Genomic DNA, 21,088 nt, shown 5'->3' on the forward strand with positions numbered 1-21,088 from the left:
TCTGTGATCACCCCTTCAGTAGTCTTCCTGGCCTTTTGGTGTTGCTGAGCTGAACAGTGCATTCCTTCTCTAAAGTTTTGCTCTTTCTGAAAGTTTTCTTTTTGTTTGATTGTTTTGTCAGCCTAATGCTCTTTCACTTGGTCCTAACAGTGAGAGTTCCACTTAACAACTACAAGGTCATCACAGATCAGCTTAGCCATGGAATAAAGAGGGAACAGGCCTTACCTGGTCATCAACTGCTTGTCAACAGTCTAATTATTTTGAAAACTATTTAAAAGCGGTGCTACATAGAATTCAAAATCAGTTAATACTTTTGTTAAAACCTTTAAATTAAAGTCTGCATTAGTCACATTGCAGCCATTTGATCTGATATTCACTGGGGAGGTGTACAAAGGTAAAAAATTGTGCCGTTGTCCAAATGCTTGTACATAAGTATTTGGAATCCACCTTTTTACACATTATTCTATCCATTTAATTACTTAATCTACCTAGCAGCAATATGTAGCCAATTTATGATGGCCAATTAGACTAACACGAATGACAATGTAACCCAAAATCTTTTGATCCACCGTGAAACACTCAAAGTTGTTAAGTTCATAAATCCAACACCACAAATGATCATTTATATATGTATATAATATATATATACTCCATTGTTACTCTTTATTACAGAAGTGAAGCACAAAACTGTAGAAAAACCTAAACACAAAACAGCTGCAAGTCTCAAAAAGCAACAGCGATGCAACCAATGTTGATACAAATATTCATTATTGCAGTGAGAGCACAGGAATACTAAAAAGATCAAACTCTTGTTTACTAACAAAATCGGTACAAAAATCAAGAATACAAACACCTCCATGTACACAAGTCTATAAGCATTCCTGTGAAACTTTCAGAAAGTCTTTCTCACAAGAAATTAAGAGCACTATTATCAATACAGAATTTCCGCAAAAAATTTAACATCACAATGCAGCTTGCATTAATCATTTAGTGGAAAACAAAGTCCATTAGTCCGTGTGGAGTTCTGTCTGTCAGGCTCCCAAACAGCAATAATAATTTATGACAAAGTTCTAAACTATCAAGCCGAAGCAGAAGTATATACTTGTACAAGAATACATTTGTAAAACAACCGGAATACAATCAAAACACAATCATTACTTTTCCAAGAAATCTTCAGGAAGCAGGAACACTCTGTGACCGTTCGTAGAATAAAGATTTGCCGTCTCGTTGCTTTCCCTCCCGTTAACGTCGCCACCTTGAAATGCCTGAGTCATAAGTGGTCTGAAGCTGTTGTGCTTTCACGTAAAATAACAAAATAGTTTTGTAAAGTTGCATAAGGCCATCGAAGCGCTGTAAAGCTCACTTAATAGTCCAATGTGTTCAATTGCAAAAAATTCTATCAGTGTATTTACACAACACTGGTGCCACACTCAGCGATTGAGACACTGTGACAACGTTTGATGTGAAAGCTTCTGAAAGCTTACTCACAGGAAATATTTAATATTATTATAAGCCAAATACTGCAAGGATGTCTCGTATTTGGGACTTTATGAGATCAACCCAGCTCACTGTTTTTCAGCGACAGCCTGCATGGCTACTAGTGCACTGGTCTGAGCACCTTTTTCCACATAATTTAGCGACGTTTTAGTCATTTAACTTCAGAAAATAAATATTTTTTCTGTAATCTTCCAGTTGATTGCATTGTTTCACAGCAGGCTAATCATTAGGAAGATACTGTGTTTGTTGGTACTGAATGAAGACTGTATGTGGTATAGCTTTCTTATACAGACTGTCTCATTGAATTTTTCCATGAAATGAGTTGATGTGAATTCAATATGAGCCTCAAAAGTAAGAACAAATGAGTGCTAAAAGAAAAAGTTAGATGCTTTTTGTTACTCCTGCAGCCTAAAAACTCGGTCAGGGAAACATACTGATCCAGAGTAATCGCTGAGGATTACATCTTCCTACCAGAATCAAAAAAGTGCATATTGAATACATTGTTGAGGCCACCAATAATATCTTAAGGGATGTCAATCACATGTTTGTACAAAAAGCAAAAGCTCTCGTCTTTAAATGAACCGCAGCCTCCAAAATTTTAAAGCACTTTTTCCACCACACTCGGAGAGAACAACGTAAACACTTGTCCCGCCTTTTTCTCTACCTTCAGTCGAAAACATTGAGGGGTGCAACTCTTAAAACGACTAGATAGGCAAATACAACTAGACAACCAAAAGAGGTCTGAAACAGATAAATTCATATAGATCATTTTGCAAGAAAAAAAATTATAGTCATCTCTTCTCACAGAGGAATCTAGCACTTGATTGCACATTCACGTTTACGCGTCTAAATAAACATGGCCACTTCAATATATGACATTGGAGGCAAGCGAATAAGCTATACATTCAAAGTCTTTTGTTTGTAGGCTGAGGTGTGTTTATTCTTATAGTAAGTATTGTCTCCCGAGAAAAAAACTCACTGCTATTGGCCATCTGAATCTTACATGTGACTGTGACTCTGCTCGTGGCTCCACAGACTGAAGGCCGTCTTGAAGGTCCTGTGGCAGAGTTTGCACATGTACTGCCTCTTAAATGTCAGGGCAGAGAGAGACGGTGCGTGGTAAAAGAGTGTGTCCGATTCCTGAGGGCCGCCTGGATTCTCCATGCTGTTTGACCTTGACAGGGGGCTTTGGCTGCTGGTTTGCCGTTCCAGTTCGGGCCTCTTGGTCTTGCTTACCAATGAGCTGCAGGGATCTGGGCTGCTGGACTCGTCGGTCCCTGCGGTTGCAGCAGCAGTAGCAGCAGGGACCGGTGCCGCCTGAGTAGATATGAGCACAGAGGCCTGTGGGGAGGGACGTTCTGAAGGGGTAAGTGGAGGGGAAGGGCTCAGAGGTGAGGGGTTTCTGTCGATCTCTTTGGCTCCGGGTTCGTTAGCAGTCGACATGTGAGACTGGAAGTGGCTCCAAAGGCGGAAGTTGGTCCTGAAGGCTTTGTTGCAGATGTGACAGATGAATGGTTTGATGTGGCATAGCAGCTCCTGGTGTCGTTCCAAGTCTTTGCGAGAGCTGAAAAGATTTCCGCATTTCTCGCACGGCCACACACCGGGTTCTTCGGAGCCACTTTTGGCAGCATCGGGGTTGTCCCGCTCACTCACAGCCTCCTCCAACGGCTCTTCCTTCACTACCAGCTTGCCATGGTGGCCCATGCTCAGGTCTTCAGGCACATAGGAGGAAGAGTCTTCAGAGTCATACATAGGTGGACCTGAGGAATCACTGTAACTGATGTTCTCTCTTGTGCTCTCGCTTGTTAGAGGCTCATCACTGTAATGCTCCTCCTTGAGCATTTCAGACTCCTCTTCATTGTTCTCTTGTTGCTTCAGGAGAATGTGGTCTTTAACAGTCATCATATTGTGGTTGTGCACCTCCACCTGATGGCGCCAAATGCTGAAGGAGGATTTGAAGGTGCGCATGCATTCCAGGCATGTCAGTTTCTTGTACTTACAATGTGCCTCGTGGTCTTTCTTGACAACTGGACTTGAGAATCTGAGGCCACAATAGGGGCACACGGTTGCATGGCGACAGCCTCTCTCGTGGTCACCCTGTTCCAGGAGCGATGACAGCTTCATATTGCAAAGTCTACAGGAGTAAACACCGGTGTCAGGGTTCTTCTGTTGAATGATCTCATCCTGTTCCTGGTAGAGGATGCTCTCCCTCGCTGTGTCCTGGTCAGCTTTTTCAGCAGGATGTGTCCTTAAATGCTGTCTGTACTGAGACTGGAACACAAATGTCTTGCCACAGTATGGGCATATGTAGCTGGGCCTCGACCTCTTTTTTGTAATTGCAGGAGACTGCAAACCCTGCTTATTCCTCTTTAACTTCCAAAGCAAAGCTTTCTTTATTTCTCTCTCTCTCACAATATCTATTAGCTTCTTTTGAAATTTCTCATCAAGAACAGAGGAGCTGGCGGACGACGCTGGGTTTTGTACTACACCATGCTGCGTTTGGCAGTGCGTCCACACTTTGAAGTTGGTATGAAAGCGCTTGTGGCAGATGTCGCAAGCATACGGCTTTTCCGGATTGTGATACATATTTACATGACGATGAAGCCCAGCACCTGACCGGAAAACCTTTAAACAATTCCAGCATTTGAAAATCTTGTTCTGAGGTGACTCCTCGCCGTCCTCGTTAGGGTCGCCGCTGGCATGCTGAGGTACTGCTTTTGACACATTCACGTTAACTGAGAGAGCATGCTCTTTAAATAGTTTGCTCTTCTTTAATGGGTACCGTCTGTTGTCTGGCCTGTCCCTTCTTTTCCCCACAGGATTTAAGACTTCCCTGGGACCTTGATCATAATTAGTTTGAAAGTCTTTGAGACTGACTGGCAAAGAATCACCAACTGTGATGCGTACGATGTCCATGGGGTCAGCGAGTGGACTGCTGGGCTCAGCTTTCACACTCACCTCTCCTTCTACCTGAGTTTCTCCATCATACCTGCCGGTATACTTTGACCTGAGAACCAGAGGAGACGTTCTTTTTGAGTCGCCGTTGTGGGCAGAGGTTTCTGGCACAGACGTCTTCAGTGCCATCTGTACAACTGACTGGTCTCGATTTTGCAGCTCCTTGAGCTCCAGCGTGGGGGAGAAGACTGGAACGGGGCTGTCCATGGATAATGACCTCCTGAGTAGGCTTTTTATAAGTGGCCCACTCCTGTCAATGGTCTGGCTTGGCTCACTAGCCTGACCCTGAAAGGGCACTTTGGTATTGTAGCGGGACTCCTGCTCCTCATTCTCCTCTTTATTGTCCTGGTCAGGGCCAGACGGCAGCCTGATGTGCTGCACTTCAGCATCACTGAAAGACACTGATGATGTCAGCTGGGGTCTCACGGGTGTGAAGTGTGATGAATTCCCTTTCAATATGGAGGCATACGTCCTCTCCAAAGCTTCACCCCGGTCAGGGGACTTCCTGCTGGGCTCAGAGTTTCTGACCGATTCGTACGAGTTGTGTTCCGAGGGAGGCCGAGTGGACCCATGAGCAGAGTGGGGAGATGTCGATCTCTCAGATGTTTTTCTCGGATAACTCGAGCGAGAGGGATGGGCCGTGTCATTCCGGACCCGACGCACAATGACGCTCCTTGTGTGGACATCATTCTCATCCCCCTCTGAGAACGAAAGCCTTTTTCTAGACACACAGTAGGATGCATGTGGCCTTGTTGACACAATGTTGGTGAGGAAAGGGATTCCGAGGCTGTATCCCAGCTCTTGAATGGCTGCCAGGCTGCCTTTGTCCACAAAGAGTGAGGAGGAGTAAATGTAATTCAAAACGATCTCAAAGGCATCCGGCTCACAGAAGTCCAGGTTTACAACTGTCAGCGAGTCTGCGTCCATCCGCGAGAAAAGGGACTGGAAATACTCACTGCTGGCAGCCAGAACACTCTTATGGGCCTGGTACCTTTGGTCTCCCACAACCAGGACCACATCACACGCTTGTCCCCGCAGTCGCTGCTCATTCAGAGCCCCCAGCAATGACAGGGCGTGGGAGGGGTTACTGTAATGCACTAGGCTCTCCATGGCTGAAAGACAAGGAAAAAAGATTATATTATAAAAAGATTACATTTTATTGAAACAATGTAGACATATAAACATATATATGCATATACTCTTGATCTAGATAAATTTGCATACTTTAGATGTTTCAAAATTCTTTGGACATGGATGCATCTACAGGAATAAGCATCTACTAAATAAAAGCTGATGAGCTTTTGTGCACTATATGTATAATTGTGTGTGGTGTTCTTGTCAGTTCTCTGTGATCAGTTCAATATGACACCAAGTAAAAATTCATAGTCTCTATGTCAGGGGTGGGAAACTCCAGAGTCCTGCACGTTTTAGACATCACCCTGGGTCAACACACCTGAATTAAATGATTAGTTCATTAGCAGGCCTCTGGAGAACTTCAAGACACGTTGAGGAGGTCGTTTAGCCGTTTAAATGAGCTGTTTTGGACCAAGGACAAAAACCTGCAGGACACCGGCCCCTGAGGCCTGGAGTTCCCCCATCCCTGCTCTGAATAGTAAAAATACATTGTTTCACTAATGAATAAAGGAATCTCAGTATGTGTTCTTCAAATTCTTCCGTCATCGAATCTACTTCAAAGTTGACACTGGATTTCCTGCACGCACACACAAGCTGCTACCTGATGGTAAACAGAGGGAACATCTCTTAATTGACATTTAAGAGATGTTTCTTAAATTTATGATTACTTCAGTTGAGACACGGCAGTATTCCTGAAGCCTTTTGTCTGTTCTCCCACAAAAGCGAGCGACTATGTAATCAGTTCTGTTTGTTTGTCTATTAGCAGTCTAGCATCCACTGTTTTCAAGATATCCTATGCAAATTTCGTCTGATGGTAGACACCCATAAAAGCTCCGGCTGATTTAATTTAGGTGAAAATCAGGTGAAGATCACACCAAATATGAAAACCAGTAAAATCTGTTTATTAATCAGAGATTTATATGGATCGTATTCAAACTTCACTACAATATACTAGACCTTGGAGGACATGAGCAGCTAGTTTGGGTAAACATTTGACTTTGACCTTCAAGAAATCTTTCAAGCATAATATATCACATGAAAGGGCATCGGGAAAGCTGTACAACACACTTTTTTTCCCAATACAACACCCTATCACACACTGCATGAATATATATTAAAATCTCAAGTTTTTACAGCTTAAAAAAGCTAAAGATTTCAGCTGGTTCTGCTCCAATCGTATGGGTAAAGATAATAAAGTACACTATTTTAGTATGTAGGGCTTCAAGGTCATAAGTCAAAGGTCAGGGTCACACGAATTAGGAAAAAGCGTTGGTTTCCATCGGATCGGATTCAAACTCTAAAGCATTAGTCCTTGGGGGGGGGGACATAAGCAATAAGCACTTGTTTGTTTGAGCTCGTTAGAATATTATTCAGGAGCTCATATACAACATGACTTCACAGTGAGACAAAAGATTAATATACTACACCAGATCTCCATATTAACAACGCTGACATCAGCATGTTGCAACAAAAACATTACGAATAATCCAAGTTTTAGTGCAGCCTTTGGTGATCGTTCATGTTACGTTGCAACCATAACCGTTCAAAGGAAGTAGTAACACAATACAATAATTGCTGAGAACTACAGCTGCAGCCATTATTCATTATTAAGCAAACTGGCAATCCAATAACTGCAAACATGCCAAACATAGCAAAGCTCCAGTTTATCATGTGTGAAGATTTGACGCTCATCTGTTTTCTGTATTACTGAAAACAGCATAGCTCTCACTTTTCAGATGCTCATCTGATAAAAACACAAGACAGGATTATGTTGTCTAAAATACAGTAACAAGATTTATTTTGCTTACATTTTATTTATCCAAACGACCTATAAGTTTTATTATGAGCTATAAATATTGATGCCTTACAGACTGCTGTAAAAGTAAAGAAACAACTGGTTAAACTAGGCATCGTGTTTAACACAACGGGGTTTACAACTACATGTGCATTTTTTGTCTTGCTGTTGTTTGTGATGGTCACTAGAGGTCAAAGTTGAGCCTTTTAAAATATAAAATGGTGTAAAGGAACTCCACAGAATTTATGGGAATTACATCATGTTATCAGTCTGAAGGTAGGAAAAATGGAGTTCTGTCAAGTTGCCCTCAACCACACAGGGCACTACAGGAAGTTTAAAAGGTTTCAACTACAAGTTGAAATGCACTGTCTGCCTTGATCCACCTTCACCTAAACCATTAAACATCTACATTTATTTCTATGGTTGAAAAATGTAACTATCAGAGAAAAGCACTCTTGGTATTTCAGGAGGCAGGTTTATTTGATGAATCTAGCCTGCTGTTTATACTGTCAGCTAAAAGATTCAGGATCCATTAGCATTTGTATGCTTTACAGCCGAGCTTAAACACCATTGTGCTGACTACTTCCATGTCACCCTTTGTGTGATGATCAAGTATACTGGTGCTGTAATCGAAACTAAAACAGCTTAGAAAGCACACCAAGTTATAAAGTATTGACTTGAACAAAGTTTTCTTGCACTAAATTTGGGCTTTATGAAGTGTTTTTCATCATTTTTATTATAAATCTAATTTATTTTGTAGAATTCATGTAAGAAACTGCATAATATCGATACACCTGCATCGGTCAGTGGTGAGACAACAATAATACTACTGAACAGCACTGTACTGTTACAAGAACAAACCCCATCTGACGCACAGCAATAGTTGTGTGATTAACATAGTCAAAAACAGGGACTGCAAAGCATTATATGCATGCATTTCATTTTCCTGAAAAAGGTGCTGCCTGGACGTCACGGCGTTTATTTTGGAAATTGTAACCGGAAGTCGCGTTACTTACGTCGGCTACTTTGACACTTGCTAAATATATTTATGGGCAGAACCCCCATTCATTCATCAAAAAACTAAAGATTGCCTCGTGGACTTTGGGTGAAAATGTGTGCTCCGTGTTAGGAAAAACACGGGAATGTTGGGTCGTGTCATGTTTTCCCAGAGGAAGCCGAGTGAAGCTTCGGGCATTAGATCATCCATGAGACGTGGCTCTAAAAGAACTTCTCCGACTGATGTGCTGCTTTCACTTCACAACGCATTCGTACATTTCTTTTTTGTTTAGCTTCAGACAAACCCGAGGGTGCAACGCCTGGTCTCGAGCAGCTAACACCGAATAAAGAGGGGGAAAGTTGAGCGCGTTTCAATGGACTGCACCGCGCTAATCCAGAAATGAAAGTCTGCGCGGGCAGAGACGCCGTTTTGGCGTGTAAGGAGTCAGTTGTAAACGCTATCCCCGGTGGAAGTCATGGGCTTTTGGTTTTGTTATGTTTAGTTCTTTTATTTTTTTTCCCACCAAAAAAGCAAAAACGGCTCCACACCGGCCTGACACTGGAGCTGCTGCTGGCTGCAAAACAGGTTGTAGCTGGTCAGGTTTTTACAGCGACACAATCCCCCCTCCGAGTTACGTCAGGGAGGAAAAAGCTTCTCCTTAACAGCTCTCACCAACTGTGTCTGCGCCTCCCTGCTCGTGTTACTGAACGGTAACTTCGTTAGGCTGGCTACACTTACCCTGCCCGTCGTGAACACGGTCTTTCCTCCACGTAGCCGGGACTTTGTTCAGTGTTGTGTAGATTTCTCCGCGCTGGTCGTGATTCCATCCATCTTGAATTTGACGTCATCCCACACCAGGGATGAGGTCATCGCAGAGAGCGCTCGTCACGTGCACCGTGCACTGATAGGCTGGTCAAAGAGCAAGGGGCGGTGCAAACGGAAGACTCGAAACTGAGGCTAATTTAAAGGGATATGTCATATTTTTCGTTTGATCTTTTTTTAAAACAAGATTTAGTGAAAGTCGGTAAAGGCTAACTAGCACTTTCCTGCACACTGTAATTCACTGCACACTCTACTTTGAGGTACGCTGAGTTTGCTGCTGGGGTTGTTCTGCTTGTGTGAAGTCACATGTGGTACAGTAAACCTGACCAAGTGTGGAAACTTTTAACACCAAGTAGGAAGTAAGTGCTCTCCTTATTTTTGTTTCTTTCTTATTTTTTATAGTTTCAGTCTGATTATTTTAAAGAGTACTTTTTCACTTTACAATGCCATGACTTAAACGTTATCAATGCTACAGAAGACACTACTTTGATGCCCATCTAGCCCCAGTGAAACTAATTATATCCATGACTACAAAAGAAGTCACTGCAGCACAGCAGTGTATTTGTGTCATCACTTCTATCCAGTGGGGATTTGTCACCATGCCTATTTTGCTTAAAGGCCTTTTCCTGGAAAGCCTCATCTGCTACAGTACCTGGCAACAGTCTCATCTCACTTAATCAAGGACAGCGCTGATGGTGAAAAGACAGCGCCACTCCCAGTTATCTTTAGGTTCAACAAAACATGAAAGCATGCGTATGCAAAGCATATATTTATGTTTGGTGACCTCTGATAACCCATCTGAAAACCCTTCACTGCCTTGCATTCACACCCACAAGCCTGCTAGCATGAGCCCACTCATTACTGCTTAATCACTGAATTACGTTTAATCAGGTTCATTTTCACACCTCATTACTATTAATGGAACACCATTATTTGAACGGGTACTTCTGCGAAGAATTAAAGGCATGCCAAAAGGCTTGTAGAATTTTAGCAGGATTTTCACATCCAGACACATTCAGAGCCTTTTTTTAGAATATGTCTTTGACAGCCAAAGCATCCTGTTGCTTTTTGATATTAGCAGAATGAAGACATGTGGGAAAATGGCAGGGAAGTTCTCACTCCTCCTTACTTGATTTTAATAGCTAAGATGGTTGGTTGTTAATGCCAGCATCATAGCAAGCACTGCCATGGTTACCTGAGTGGAAACCAAGCCATTAGGGACTCTGACTCCTCCCAGCCCATAATTCTCCTTGGCCTCATAAACATGTTTACTTACAATGACACAGCCAAAGAATAGGCAAATCCATAATGCATTTATTTGACAAAAATAAAAGCATGCACTTCCTCTCACAGGTTGCATGAAAAGCAAAGACTTTGTTTGTCGTGTTTATGCTGATTATCCAGGTTGTTTCGCTGACAGCAATTTAAAACCCGCTTAAAAAACAAAATTAATATACTTTTAGTAAATTAATAAAATGGTAACTGCAAATATCTAAATTCATATAATACTTACCTGTTGGATGCTGTAATTTTGTGGTACATTTGGGACCGTTGGGTCATTAAGGGGAGGGGAAAGATAGCCACAGAGGACTTGGTCTTTGACTACACCCTGAACAGTGCGCTGGTATCATTTCAAAGTGAAATATGGAGGTAAAATGTGGTGCTTAAATACATGGGTGAGATTCTGATGTGAAAATGAGTTGGATGCTCTCGTTTGGGGTGGCTGTGGCCCTGCTGGCTCTCTGTAGGGGACAGGACACTGTGAATGAAGGTAGGCCACGATGCCGACGACAGATTTACTCTAAACAGATGTTTTAACAAAACAGAATGTGACATTTATTTCGATTAAAGCCTTCACATTTCATTCAAAACTTTCCGAGCACACTAACATATAGGAGCAGTTTATTAGAGTGACTCAAAATGTTATTTTGCAGCAGTGTACAAGATACCAATGGAAACATCTGATATCCAAAAGTTATATTGTATTTTCAGGAAATAGCCTGTGTCTGTCTGGCTACCACCTGTGCACTCATAACGAAACAAAGATTGTGAGTTTCCTGGTGGTGCACAAGGTTCCCTATTCAGTGTCAAAGCCTTGTGGCGGTTGGCTCCTCTGGAAGACTTGTAATGTCACAATGTACAGGATGATCCATCAGACTGAGTACAAGCTGGTGACAGAGCAGGTGATGGGATGCTGCTCTGGCTATGTGCAAGTTGGTCGTTACTGTGCCCTGCGTGAGTATACTGCACTGATCAGGATTAAAGAAAAGCACACATTGTTTTGTTCTTAGACTGCAGAAGACACTTTTTCTGTCTGCAAAATCTGATTATGTACCACACACACACACACAGACACACACACTGTCTCTGGCCAGGCAGTCAGCGTGACCTTTCAGTGTGTGGTGCTGTGTGCAAGACACCAGATGGAAGCGCTGAAACTGCAATGCTACAAATATCTCACTGCTAATATATGGCCTGCAACATGTTATTTCCTTTGAATGAAGCTGTAAACAGGAGTGGTGAGTTTAGTTCCAAGCCAGGATCCTGTCCAACTGCAGATGGATTGCATCCCAGTTCTGAGGAGTGTGACTTGGATATAGACTGTCCAGGCTGGCAAAAATGCTGCCAGAGATCTCACCACTCTTCCTGCAGTGATCCAGCAAGTTAGTATATATGTGATTTTGCATCCACATTGCATTTAAAGTGAATGTTCACCATGCATTTACTGTGCTTTGTTTAAGCAAATGACAGTTTTAGAATAGTGCTAAAACGTAATGAGCGACTCAACTCACTGAGGCATTAAACTGAAATTTGCCGTTTTTGCTAAACTTCTATTGCCCAGCGTCTACGGTATGTCAGCTAAACATGACAAACTGTTTTTATCTGTTAGTGCAGCTTTACTGCTGCCATCTTGGTGCTGATGTGGCCGCTCTGTTGATGTGTCATTTTCCTTGGTATTTCGTAAAATTTCAAAAATGAGCACTCAGAGAGGGCAGATCCCCCCGAAGGGCGAGGGCTACACTAAATGCATGCAAACACGGGGAAAACAGGCAAACTCCTCACTCAGGACTTTCTCGCTGTGAGGCAACAGTGCTAACCACCGTGCCACCGTCAGATAAAGTAAAGGGGAAATGCATCAGTTTTCTTACAGCAACAGTAAAAAGTTACAGAAACTGAAAGTGTTAACAAAAACACGCTCATATGTTCTGTGTCACGTTCAGCCGATGCACGCCGCGCACACGCTAAGAGTGCAGCAAAAAACAGACACACAAAAAAATAAAAAGAACATGTTGTCTTGACAACAGTGTGTTTCATTGCTTCTGGTGTTCGTACGTGTGTTCTTGTAAAATTACAGTGCCACCAAATTCTTTTACAAACTAATCTTAGTGACTTGGGGTAATCCACAGACCCCACAGTGTGTGTGCCATTTTCACTGGATCCCTTCCTGCTGAAGAAAATATGAAAGGAATAACTGCTGAGTCGTATATAGACCGCTTCAGCCTGTTCATATTTCATTTAGCAATTAAATAAATAAATCAGCTGATTTTCTTTTTTTTAACCAAGCTCTTAAGTGAGCCTGTAGGTCTTTCTCTGAAGCAGGGAGAAATCTGTCGACACTGATCTTTATATTGTATCATGTTAATCTCAGCAAATTACTCTGAGAATGGAGGAAACCGTTTGAATGCAACAGTGACAGTGAAGACAGACTACCAGCAACTGATGTCCAAGAATGAAGGGCTTCTGAATCACACAAGGCTGCTGCAAGCAATGGTAACACAACAGCTTCTATGGTCAAACTTCCTCCAGACATTTATAATGAGACTAGACTTCCAACATAAGCACTTTCCTTGGTGGTCGCTTTTTTATGAAAATATGTTCGTCTGTGTCATCATCAGGTGACTGGAGCTCTGCAGTCTGATGTTTCTGTCTATTATCTCAGCACATGGCCTGTGCATCCCTACAGAACTGCCACCTCTCTGCTGATTGAGTGTAACTTCACTCTCTCGTTGTACAACGTCACATCGAAGCTGCATCGCCTTCTCGAACGCATAGAGGAAGTGTCTTCAATAACAGTGCAAGGTGAGGAGGCACTGTATGGCAGTTTTGACCTCTCTGCGAAGCTACTCGGCTTTTTTTCTTTTGAGAAATGACATTCTTGTAGAGTTTTGAGAATGATTCATGTGCAAAGAACACGGCGTTCAGGAAAAAATGACTCAGTCGCACCACAGTTTCCTTCTCCCACTACTTCTGTTTGAGTGACAGTCATCTGTGGGATGTTTCCTGCAACAGCGGAAAATAACACCAGAGCGATCACACACGCACACACAGAGACAAACACACGTGCATGAACACACGAAACACACACCCACACTCAGATATTTATCATAAATCAGTCATGCTTGCTACATTCCCACAAAACATGGCTCGCGTGCACGTCAAGCTGGCTTTTTCTCAGAGATAATTAACTTCCCTTTTTCTGTGCTGAAAGCCATTTATTTTTAGACACATCTGAATTTTCAAGCCTTTAAATGAAAGATGTGAGCAAGATAAGTGAATCCAGTCTTGACTTGCATAATGTGTTTCAAGTTCCAGTGATTTTTCCAGGGTCCCGAACAGATGTGGAGATTTTCTAAACAGCTTCCACTATAAGCTATTGATTTATTTTCAGAAACACATTTGTTACAACTCATGCAAACACAACTGTAATTGAACAGCTTTTATGTATGTGTAATTATAATTGCTGCTTAACTCCTCCATATGTCTGCATTTTCATTGCAGATGTAGACGAGTGTGCACATTCTGCTCTTCGGCAGTGCTCGCTTTGGGCCGACTGCAACAACACAGTGGGTTCTTATGAGTGCGTCTGCCACCAAGGTTACATTGATGTTGACCCGAGCAACCCTGGAGCCCACTGTTCAGGTTTGACCGCACACTTGTGTGTGTGTTTGCAGTGCAGACGTAACCCTTTAAAGTCTGGACTGTGAGATAATTGCCAGATAATTAAAATGTTTATTTGCACATGACTTTGTTCCATTTTTGCTATGCGCACCAATTTGTGCAATTTATTTCGGTTTTTCAGAAACTAGCTCACACTTAACTTACACGTGCACAATGTATGTACACAGAGAAAGCAATCATATTGCTAAATATAACATCTGAACCTCGTTTGAAAGTGTTCTTTTTCTCAAGTGCTTCCAGTTACCCTATCCTCAAAATCCCCTGAGCCCTTACTTTTGTACTCGTAAGTGCAGCATCTCAGACAAGTACAATAGTTTAGATTCAGTCACTTTAGAAGTGACGAGAGGAATTTCCCCATCAGAAAGCCCCGAATAGAAACTGATAAGATTACAGTTAGACTGATCAAAGAGCTTTTGGGGGGTTAAAGTTTATGCGCAAGTTATTCTAATGCTAATGTATTGATGTTTGCTGAGACACAAACACACACACACACACACACACACACACACACACACACACACACACACACACACACACACACACACACACACACACACACACACTATTAGCATAACTGACCTGCAGACCTGGAGGTGGAAGCTGAGTGAGAACAAATGAAGATTTCTCTGTTTTACTCAGATCCGCCCACCATCGGCCTTTTTTGGGTAAAATATCAAACAAGAAAAAAGAAAACAAGTCTCAAAAGATAGTTTTCTTGTTAAAAGCAGAAAAAGGTCAATTACCAATCACCTACTGACAGCTGTGTGAAAACATTAAGGAACACAGAGGCTATGGAGGCCTTGTTTTGGAACAAAGCTGTGGTTAACAGACTGCCTCCTTAATCTGAAACGGCTGCACAATAATATGTGTCAGAGTTGTTCTTCAAGTCAGACAAACCTACTCGAACAAGGAAATTGTGGTTAGTTTTAAAGGCTTAGCTAGCTCACAACAAAGTTGCCACACTTGTCATATTTTGTGAAGATGGTCCTTCCTCATAAATGATCCACAATGTTCTGCTATTACTGCTTTGTAACGACACAGTTTCTAAAGTGACCTCTGTTGGCTGTGTGACTAACAACATGTAAATTGTCTGTTCACCACTGATGAGTGGAGGAGGGCGGAGTCAGGTCTTCAGTCGTCATGCTGGAAAGCTTGAGAATGGTTCTTACAAAGATGGTGTTTATTAACCCAAGTCACCAATCAATGTAAAGACAGTTTAGAGTAAAAGTGTATTTTTGATCCATGACTCTACTTACCTACTTATTTTTTTTGCTCTTTTAAAGTGGAAACACTATATGTTGTTTCTAATTACTACACGTCTGTGATGTGAGTCACACAGTGGTATTTACACCAGAAACTTAGAGTCCAGCCGTCCACTTGTTGTTCTTTGCTCCCAGCTGACACTGGAGTGTGGCCCACCGCCCTGACCAGCCCTGCATTGATGAACACAACCTATCCCCCTGCTTCCAGTCGCACACAAGGCCCTCCTGAATACAACACAACAGATTTCTTCACATCCACTGAGATCAGCGTGACTGCGGCTCCGAGTAATACGACCTCTGTCTCTTGGAATTCATCACAAGCTTCGCTGTGGACGAGTTCTGCATCTCACAGCCAAATGAATACAGCTGTGGAGTCAGCTCATCCAGCGACAACATGCTGTGAGAAATATTCTGTTTTCATCTAAAGTTTACATGAAATCTCCATCTCTTGATTGGAAGGGTGTCCAAGCCAGAAAGAGAGGGATATTTGGGTTTAACAAGCATTTATTTATAATTTGACATCATTTACACTGAAGCTCATCCTCTTTGGAGGAGTCTTAAATTGTTATTCTCATACCTGTAAAGTTTTTTTCAGCTATTTTTACTCGAGTATTTATTTTTCAGACTACTTTTTACATTTCTTCTGTGCATTTTTATCATGTTCACATGACGTTCGCATCTTCCTGGTATATTTGATGTTTAACCTCCATTTGTGGATCGCACAGCAAACTGTGCTCACAGACTGTGATTTCTGGAAGTGTTTCTGAGCCCACGCAGCGACTTCCTTGCCAGATTATTCCTGGTTTTAATGTAGTGCTGCCTGGTGACATCCAATATTTGTCCTTTGCGCACAGAGATTTCATCATTTCTTCGGATTCTTGGAATCCTTTGTAGCAGGTGTAACAGCATTTTAGAGATATTTTGCTGCCATCAAATTCAAAATGAGATAATATTTTAATATTCCTTTGTGTGAAAGTTTCTGGATCTGGCTTGCACAGACTGAATAAGACTGGCCTAAAATGGTCTAGGATTAAACTGACAGGATGTAAAAAGTAAAATAATGCATTTTTAAGCTGTTCTTTTTTGTTACTCTTGACAGGCTTAGACTAGCTGTGGTGTTTGTTTCCAGTCACTGTGCAAAACAAGGCTGGATGCTATTCCCTAAGACAAACCGCACAGATGTGGGAGTGGCATATTTCCACGCAACAACCAGCAAGAAAGCAGATTCAGATTAATGACAAGCGATTCCCCTGTCTGTCCCCTCCCTCAGCTCCCCCCAGCATCGGCAGCTTATGGTCCACTAATGTTACTGGAACGTCCTTCTCTGTCTGCTGGTCCAATCATGCCGAGACAAAACAGACTTACCTGGTTGTTCTAAGGAACGGGTCAGAGGTCATTCAGACTCAGAAAATCAGTGATACCACGATAGAGGTGAGCGGACTGAAGCCTGGACTGCTCTACAATGTTACCGTCACACCTCGTGCCTGCGGAAATCAAGGAGCCCCTCTTCACATCTCAGTAAAAACCTGTAAGTACATTGACTTTCATATTTTGATATATACGTTCAAAGTACTGGAGAGCTGCCAATCTATGTGACAGCTCCAGTAACTTTCAGTACAGCTTCACCTTTGTTTATAACTGTTTGTTATGCAGTCATATTGTTGTTATGGCTGATTGTGATGGTGCTTTTAAAAAAGTAAGGAAACACTTACATGTCATCTTGGATCTTGATGTACGAAATATTCAGGCTGAACTTTTTATTTTGTTGAGAACAAATTGATGTAAAAAAAAAGAGTTGAAAACAAACCATCAACCCTTTGAGTGCTGGATTCAAAATGACTTAAAAAAATCTAATTGTTCAAGTGTTCCCTTGTTTTTTTATTCATTTGTATTTATTTATTATATTTTCGCCTGAACCAGAAGAATGAAACTGACTAATTGACTAAAAATGCTGAAAAACACTTTTTGTCATTTTTCTTTCTGTGTGTGTCTCTGCATGGAGACACACACTTCTCAGGAAACAGTGATATTTTCCACCAGAGGCTTTCATTTCCACCTCCACTTGTTGTTCTTTGCTGCCAGCGATATTATAGAAATGTTATATTGCCAAATAGCATTGTGACAATATGTAACCTATAACATTATTATAACACTTAACACTGTTTTTTGGATATCTGCATGGTTATTATTAGAAGAAGAAATCATAAAATGTGTTACTGTCATAAGAGAAAAGTGAAAACAGAAGGAAACTGGAGTTGTTTAAGTTGGTGAAGCTGTTTGGCGTCACATCCAAGACGCTTCTTCAGTTCTAACAACAACAGGTAGGAAGCCTCTTGGATGTGAAGCCAAACGGTGTCACAGCTTAAAGAAGCTCAGTTGCCTTTTTTCCGAGCTTTTAAGACTCCTGTTACCTGCATGACTGAGAATCTAGACACACAGAGATGCATTACTTTCCCCTCAGAAGTCAAAATGTAGGTCAAATCTTTATTTCTCCTCTGTGGAAGTATTTTCAGAAAAAGAACAACAAGAATACTGGAAGTGTTTTTTGTCTGAGCCACAAGTGAAGAAAGTGACTGACCCAGATTTCTGAAAATAAGAACTTAGCCACAGTTACCACCCTGAGGGAGTGAGGAGTACAGCAGTTTAATTGTCTTTAATGACTAATGCGTGATGAAGAAAAGAATCAGTGTTTTATCAAAAGGCCTGGGGTCAGTAGGACGGTCGACATTTATGTGGTAAATGTGGTTATTGTGCATAATAAAGGTTTTCTTTGTAGACGCTCAGACTCTCGATGCCACAACACGACTTACCAACATAAAGTTCACAGCTGACCTCCAGAACACCAGCAGTCAGGCCTACAAAACCCTCAGTGAGAGTATAACAGAAGAGGTAAGTATCCAGTGACTGAATGTGATGTGCAAATGAAAACACAAACTTGAGCCTGTTTCCTGTGTCACCAACCAGATCTACCAGTCTGTGTCTCCAGAGGTGAAAGCCATGGTGGATTCAGGCCAGGTCAGGATCGAGATCAGAAACTTTTCCCCGGGGAGCGTGATGGTCAACTTCACCATAGTGTTTATCCCAAGTCAAAGCCTGGACATAAGCAATGTGTCCACAGCAGTTCTGCAGTCCCTGACGAACAGCTCGACATACACAGTAGATCAAAACAGCACAAGTCTAAATGGTATGTGTCTTTATATTGCTTATTCTAATGCTGTGGGCTGTTAGTGGTACACTGCTGGGGAAATGCTTCAAAGAGGAAGTGCTGAGTTTGACATTATAGCAAATTAGCGTCAAAGACTTACTCGCGGTGTTAGCAAATGTTTTATTTTTACTGAAATCACAGCACAGAAAAGAAAGAAGGCACTGGAGGTGGCCCAATATATAAATGGGGCCATGATGGTAGAAGCAACATATTAAAACTTTCATAAATCTTCATAAAATAGATATATTGTGTTTGTGCATTTGACTAGTGAGAGTCAGGGGGCCAGCCTACTACAAATCACAGCAGTTAATGTTCGTGCTGCAGACTATAGGAGATTACATCTCTGGAGACATGCATGACGTTGCAGTATAGGCTAAGGTGAGAAGTAGAAATGGGGCCTTAATCTTCCTGCAGCAGTCATTCACAGTCTTTGTACCAAACAGTTTTCTTGGTAGCTTTTGATTAAAATATAGCCAGCAGTTATTTTATTGTTTTATTGTCCTGGGATGTCCATTAACGAGTGAAAGGCAGCTGCAATTTTCATGTCTGTTAATGTGAACCAAACTTAACTAAAACTAACTGAAAACTGAAACTCAACATGAAGAAATCATTTAACTAAACTAAAATCTAGATTTTTGAAAATAAATAAATAATTAAATGACTGAAATTATTTTATGGACCTGAAAAAAACTCACCGAACTATAGCAGAAAGTGCACTAAAAGTATTAACAAAACCTTTTTGTGTCTCAAAAGCAACATTTTGGAAATTCAAAGTAATTAAAGTAACATCTAAATCATCAGCCAATAACATAATACCTGACTCTATTTTTTTATTTCTGTGTCTGTAGATTTTAATGAATGTGCTTCGGGGGAAAATGATTGTTCCCAGTCGGCCACATGTAACAACACCTGGGGCTCCTATACATGTGTTTGCCTGTTCGGGTTTACTGACAACGACCCAGAGAGACCTGGACGGGTCTGCCAAGGTAGCTGTAAAAACTCATTTATACACATTTCATGTAAAACAGAATATCTTTGTAACCAGCGAGCATTGTCTCGTGCAGCACCTACAACCTTAGAAACAGCGGCACCGCCCCTGACGACAGCTGTAACCACTTCAACTACTGCTCCAGAAATAACCACAGACAGTATATCAACAAGTCACATGGTTTTCACAACAATCTCAACTGTTGCTCAAGCTTCCACCATCACTACCCCGACAACCAGTACTTCCCTAACAGCCATCCCCGCCTCTACAATTGCCACAACAACTGCTACCAGCTCAACAAAAAGTACCACTGCTCTGGGATCTGCCACCGACGACTCTATCCAAGAAGCCCTCTCAGTCCATTGCAGACTTGCGGCCATCACTGTGACTGTCACTAAGAATTTTCTTCTGAGCTCCATGATCCAGGAGAGTGCACTTTACTTGGGCACGGTGGGCTGTGGCATCAATGGCGGCAATGACACGCACGTGGAGCTGACCGTGGCCTGGAATGAGTGCGACACTAAACTTGTGCAAGTGAGGTTTTCTCCTCTGCATTTGGGAAACCTCCTGAATCCCCTGTGCTCTTGTTTATTGTATACTAGCTTGCCATTGTCTTCTTCAGCTAAGTACGAAGTATAAAAAAGTATGAAAACCAACACTCTGCTCTTTCTGCCGTGTCGGTATTTCAGAATGAAACCCACTACATAGCCTCTGTAAACCTGCTTAACACTATGGATCCATACACTTCACCAACGGGAGCAACAGAGGTGCCCAGAAAACAGCTGGAAGTCCCAATCATGTGTACCTACATGAAGAGCATGCTTATTTCTGCAGACCTTAGCCCCATGGGGTAAGTGCCATGGGTACTGTCACGAATACTCATTATATTTTATTATTTTTCAAATCAGTAACCCCTTGATAACTGACACAGCTGACAAATGCCTCAAGAGGAAACAGCATCGAGAGATAAAGAACTACTTCTCCAGAACAGAATACTGACACATTCAAAAAGTACCTACTTGAGCAATGTCACAGAGAGGCAGTGTTGCTGTTCAGAATATCAGCACAGCGGGGATTTGATTGCTGCTGCTGCATTTACACAGCAGTTTCACGAGCAGCCTTTATTAGCTGACAGTAACAAGCAACAACAGACTGGGATAAATTCTTTGTTAGTATATTCAGGACCCTGAACTGCGTTTCATGAACAGCTGTCATTGGTATGAAGGTTTAAACAAGAATGAATCCCAAGATAGAGGCTGATACTGTAGAGCTCCCATTTAGTTATATAAATGGACTTAACTGAGGCTGAAAGCTGCTCAGCACTCATCAGTGTTGCCACCGCAGGCTATCGCCATTCCTAAAATCCTATTGAGCATAAGTCTGATACAGTGGGGCAAAAAAGTATTTAGTCAGCCACCGATTGTGCAAGTTCCCCCACCTAAAATGATGACAGAGGTCAGTAATTTGCACCAGA

At 41.9% G+C, this 21,088-nt stretch overlaps 2 protein-coding genes across 2 annotated transcripts in view; one reads left to right on the forward strand and one right to left on the reverse strand.

Annotated features, from left to right (window-relative positions):
- Positions 1-654: 654 nt before the first annotated feature.
- zbtb21 (zinc finger and BTB domain containing 21) lies at positions 655-9,499 on the reverse strand. Its single transcript, XM_005740371.1, has 2 exons — positions 9,117-9,499; positions 655-5,564 (listed from the first exon to the last, which is right to left on the reverse strand). The coding sequence occupies exon 2, from the start codon at positions 5,560-5,562 to the stop codon at positions 2,497-2,499; it is 3,066 nt and encodes a 1,021-aa protein (XP_005740428.1). The 5' UTR covers positions 5,563-5,564; positions 9,117-9,499; the 3' UTR covers positions 655-2,496.
- Positions 9,500-11,335: 1,836 nt separating this feature from the next.
- The window catches only part of umodl1 (uromodulin-like 1), a 14,372-nt gene continuing 4,619 nt past the window's right edge, over positions 11,336-21,088 (forward strand). The window contains exons 1-12 of the mRNA XM_013912729.1: positions 11,336-11,435; positions 11,705-11,863; positions 12,850-12,971; positions 13,097-13,280; positions 13,980-14,120; positions 15,557-15,820; positions 16,692-16,949; positions 18,198-18,310; positions 18,386-18,605; positions 19,475-19,612; positions 19,691-20,148; positions 20,304-20,464. Of these exons, the coding sequence (XP_013768183.1) occupies positions 11,336-11,435; positions 11,705-11,863; positions 12,850-12,971; positions 13,097-13,280; positions 13,980-14,120; positions 15,557-15,820; positions 16,692-16,949; positions 18,198-18,310; positions 18,386-18,605; positions 19,475-19,612; positions 19,691-20,148; positions 20,304-20,464 (2,318 nt within the window). The remainder of the gene's footprint in view (positions 11,436-11,704; positions 11,864-12,849; positions 12,972-13,096; positions 13,281-13,979; positions 14,121-15,556; positions 15,821-16,691; positions 16,950-18,197; positions 18,311-18,385; positions 18,606-19,474; positions 19,613-19,690; positions 20,149-20,303; positions 20,465-21,088) is intronic.

Source organism: Pundamilia nyererei, unplaced genomic scaffold, assembly GCF_000239375.1.
Source record: "Pundamilia nyererei isolate P.nyererei 1_Seehausen unplaced genomic scaffold, PunNye1.0 scaffold00099, whole genome shotgun sequence".
Lineage (NCBI taxonomy): Eukaryota > Metazoa > Chordata > Actinopteri > Cichliformes > Cichlidae > Pundamilia > Pundamilia nyererei.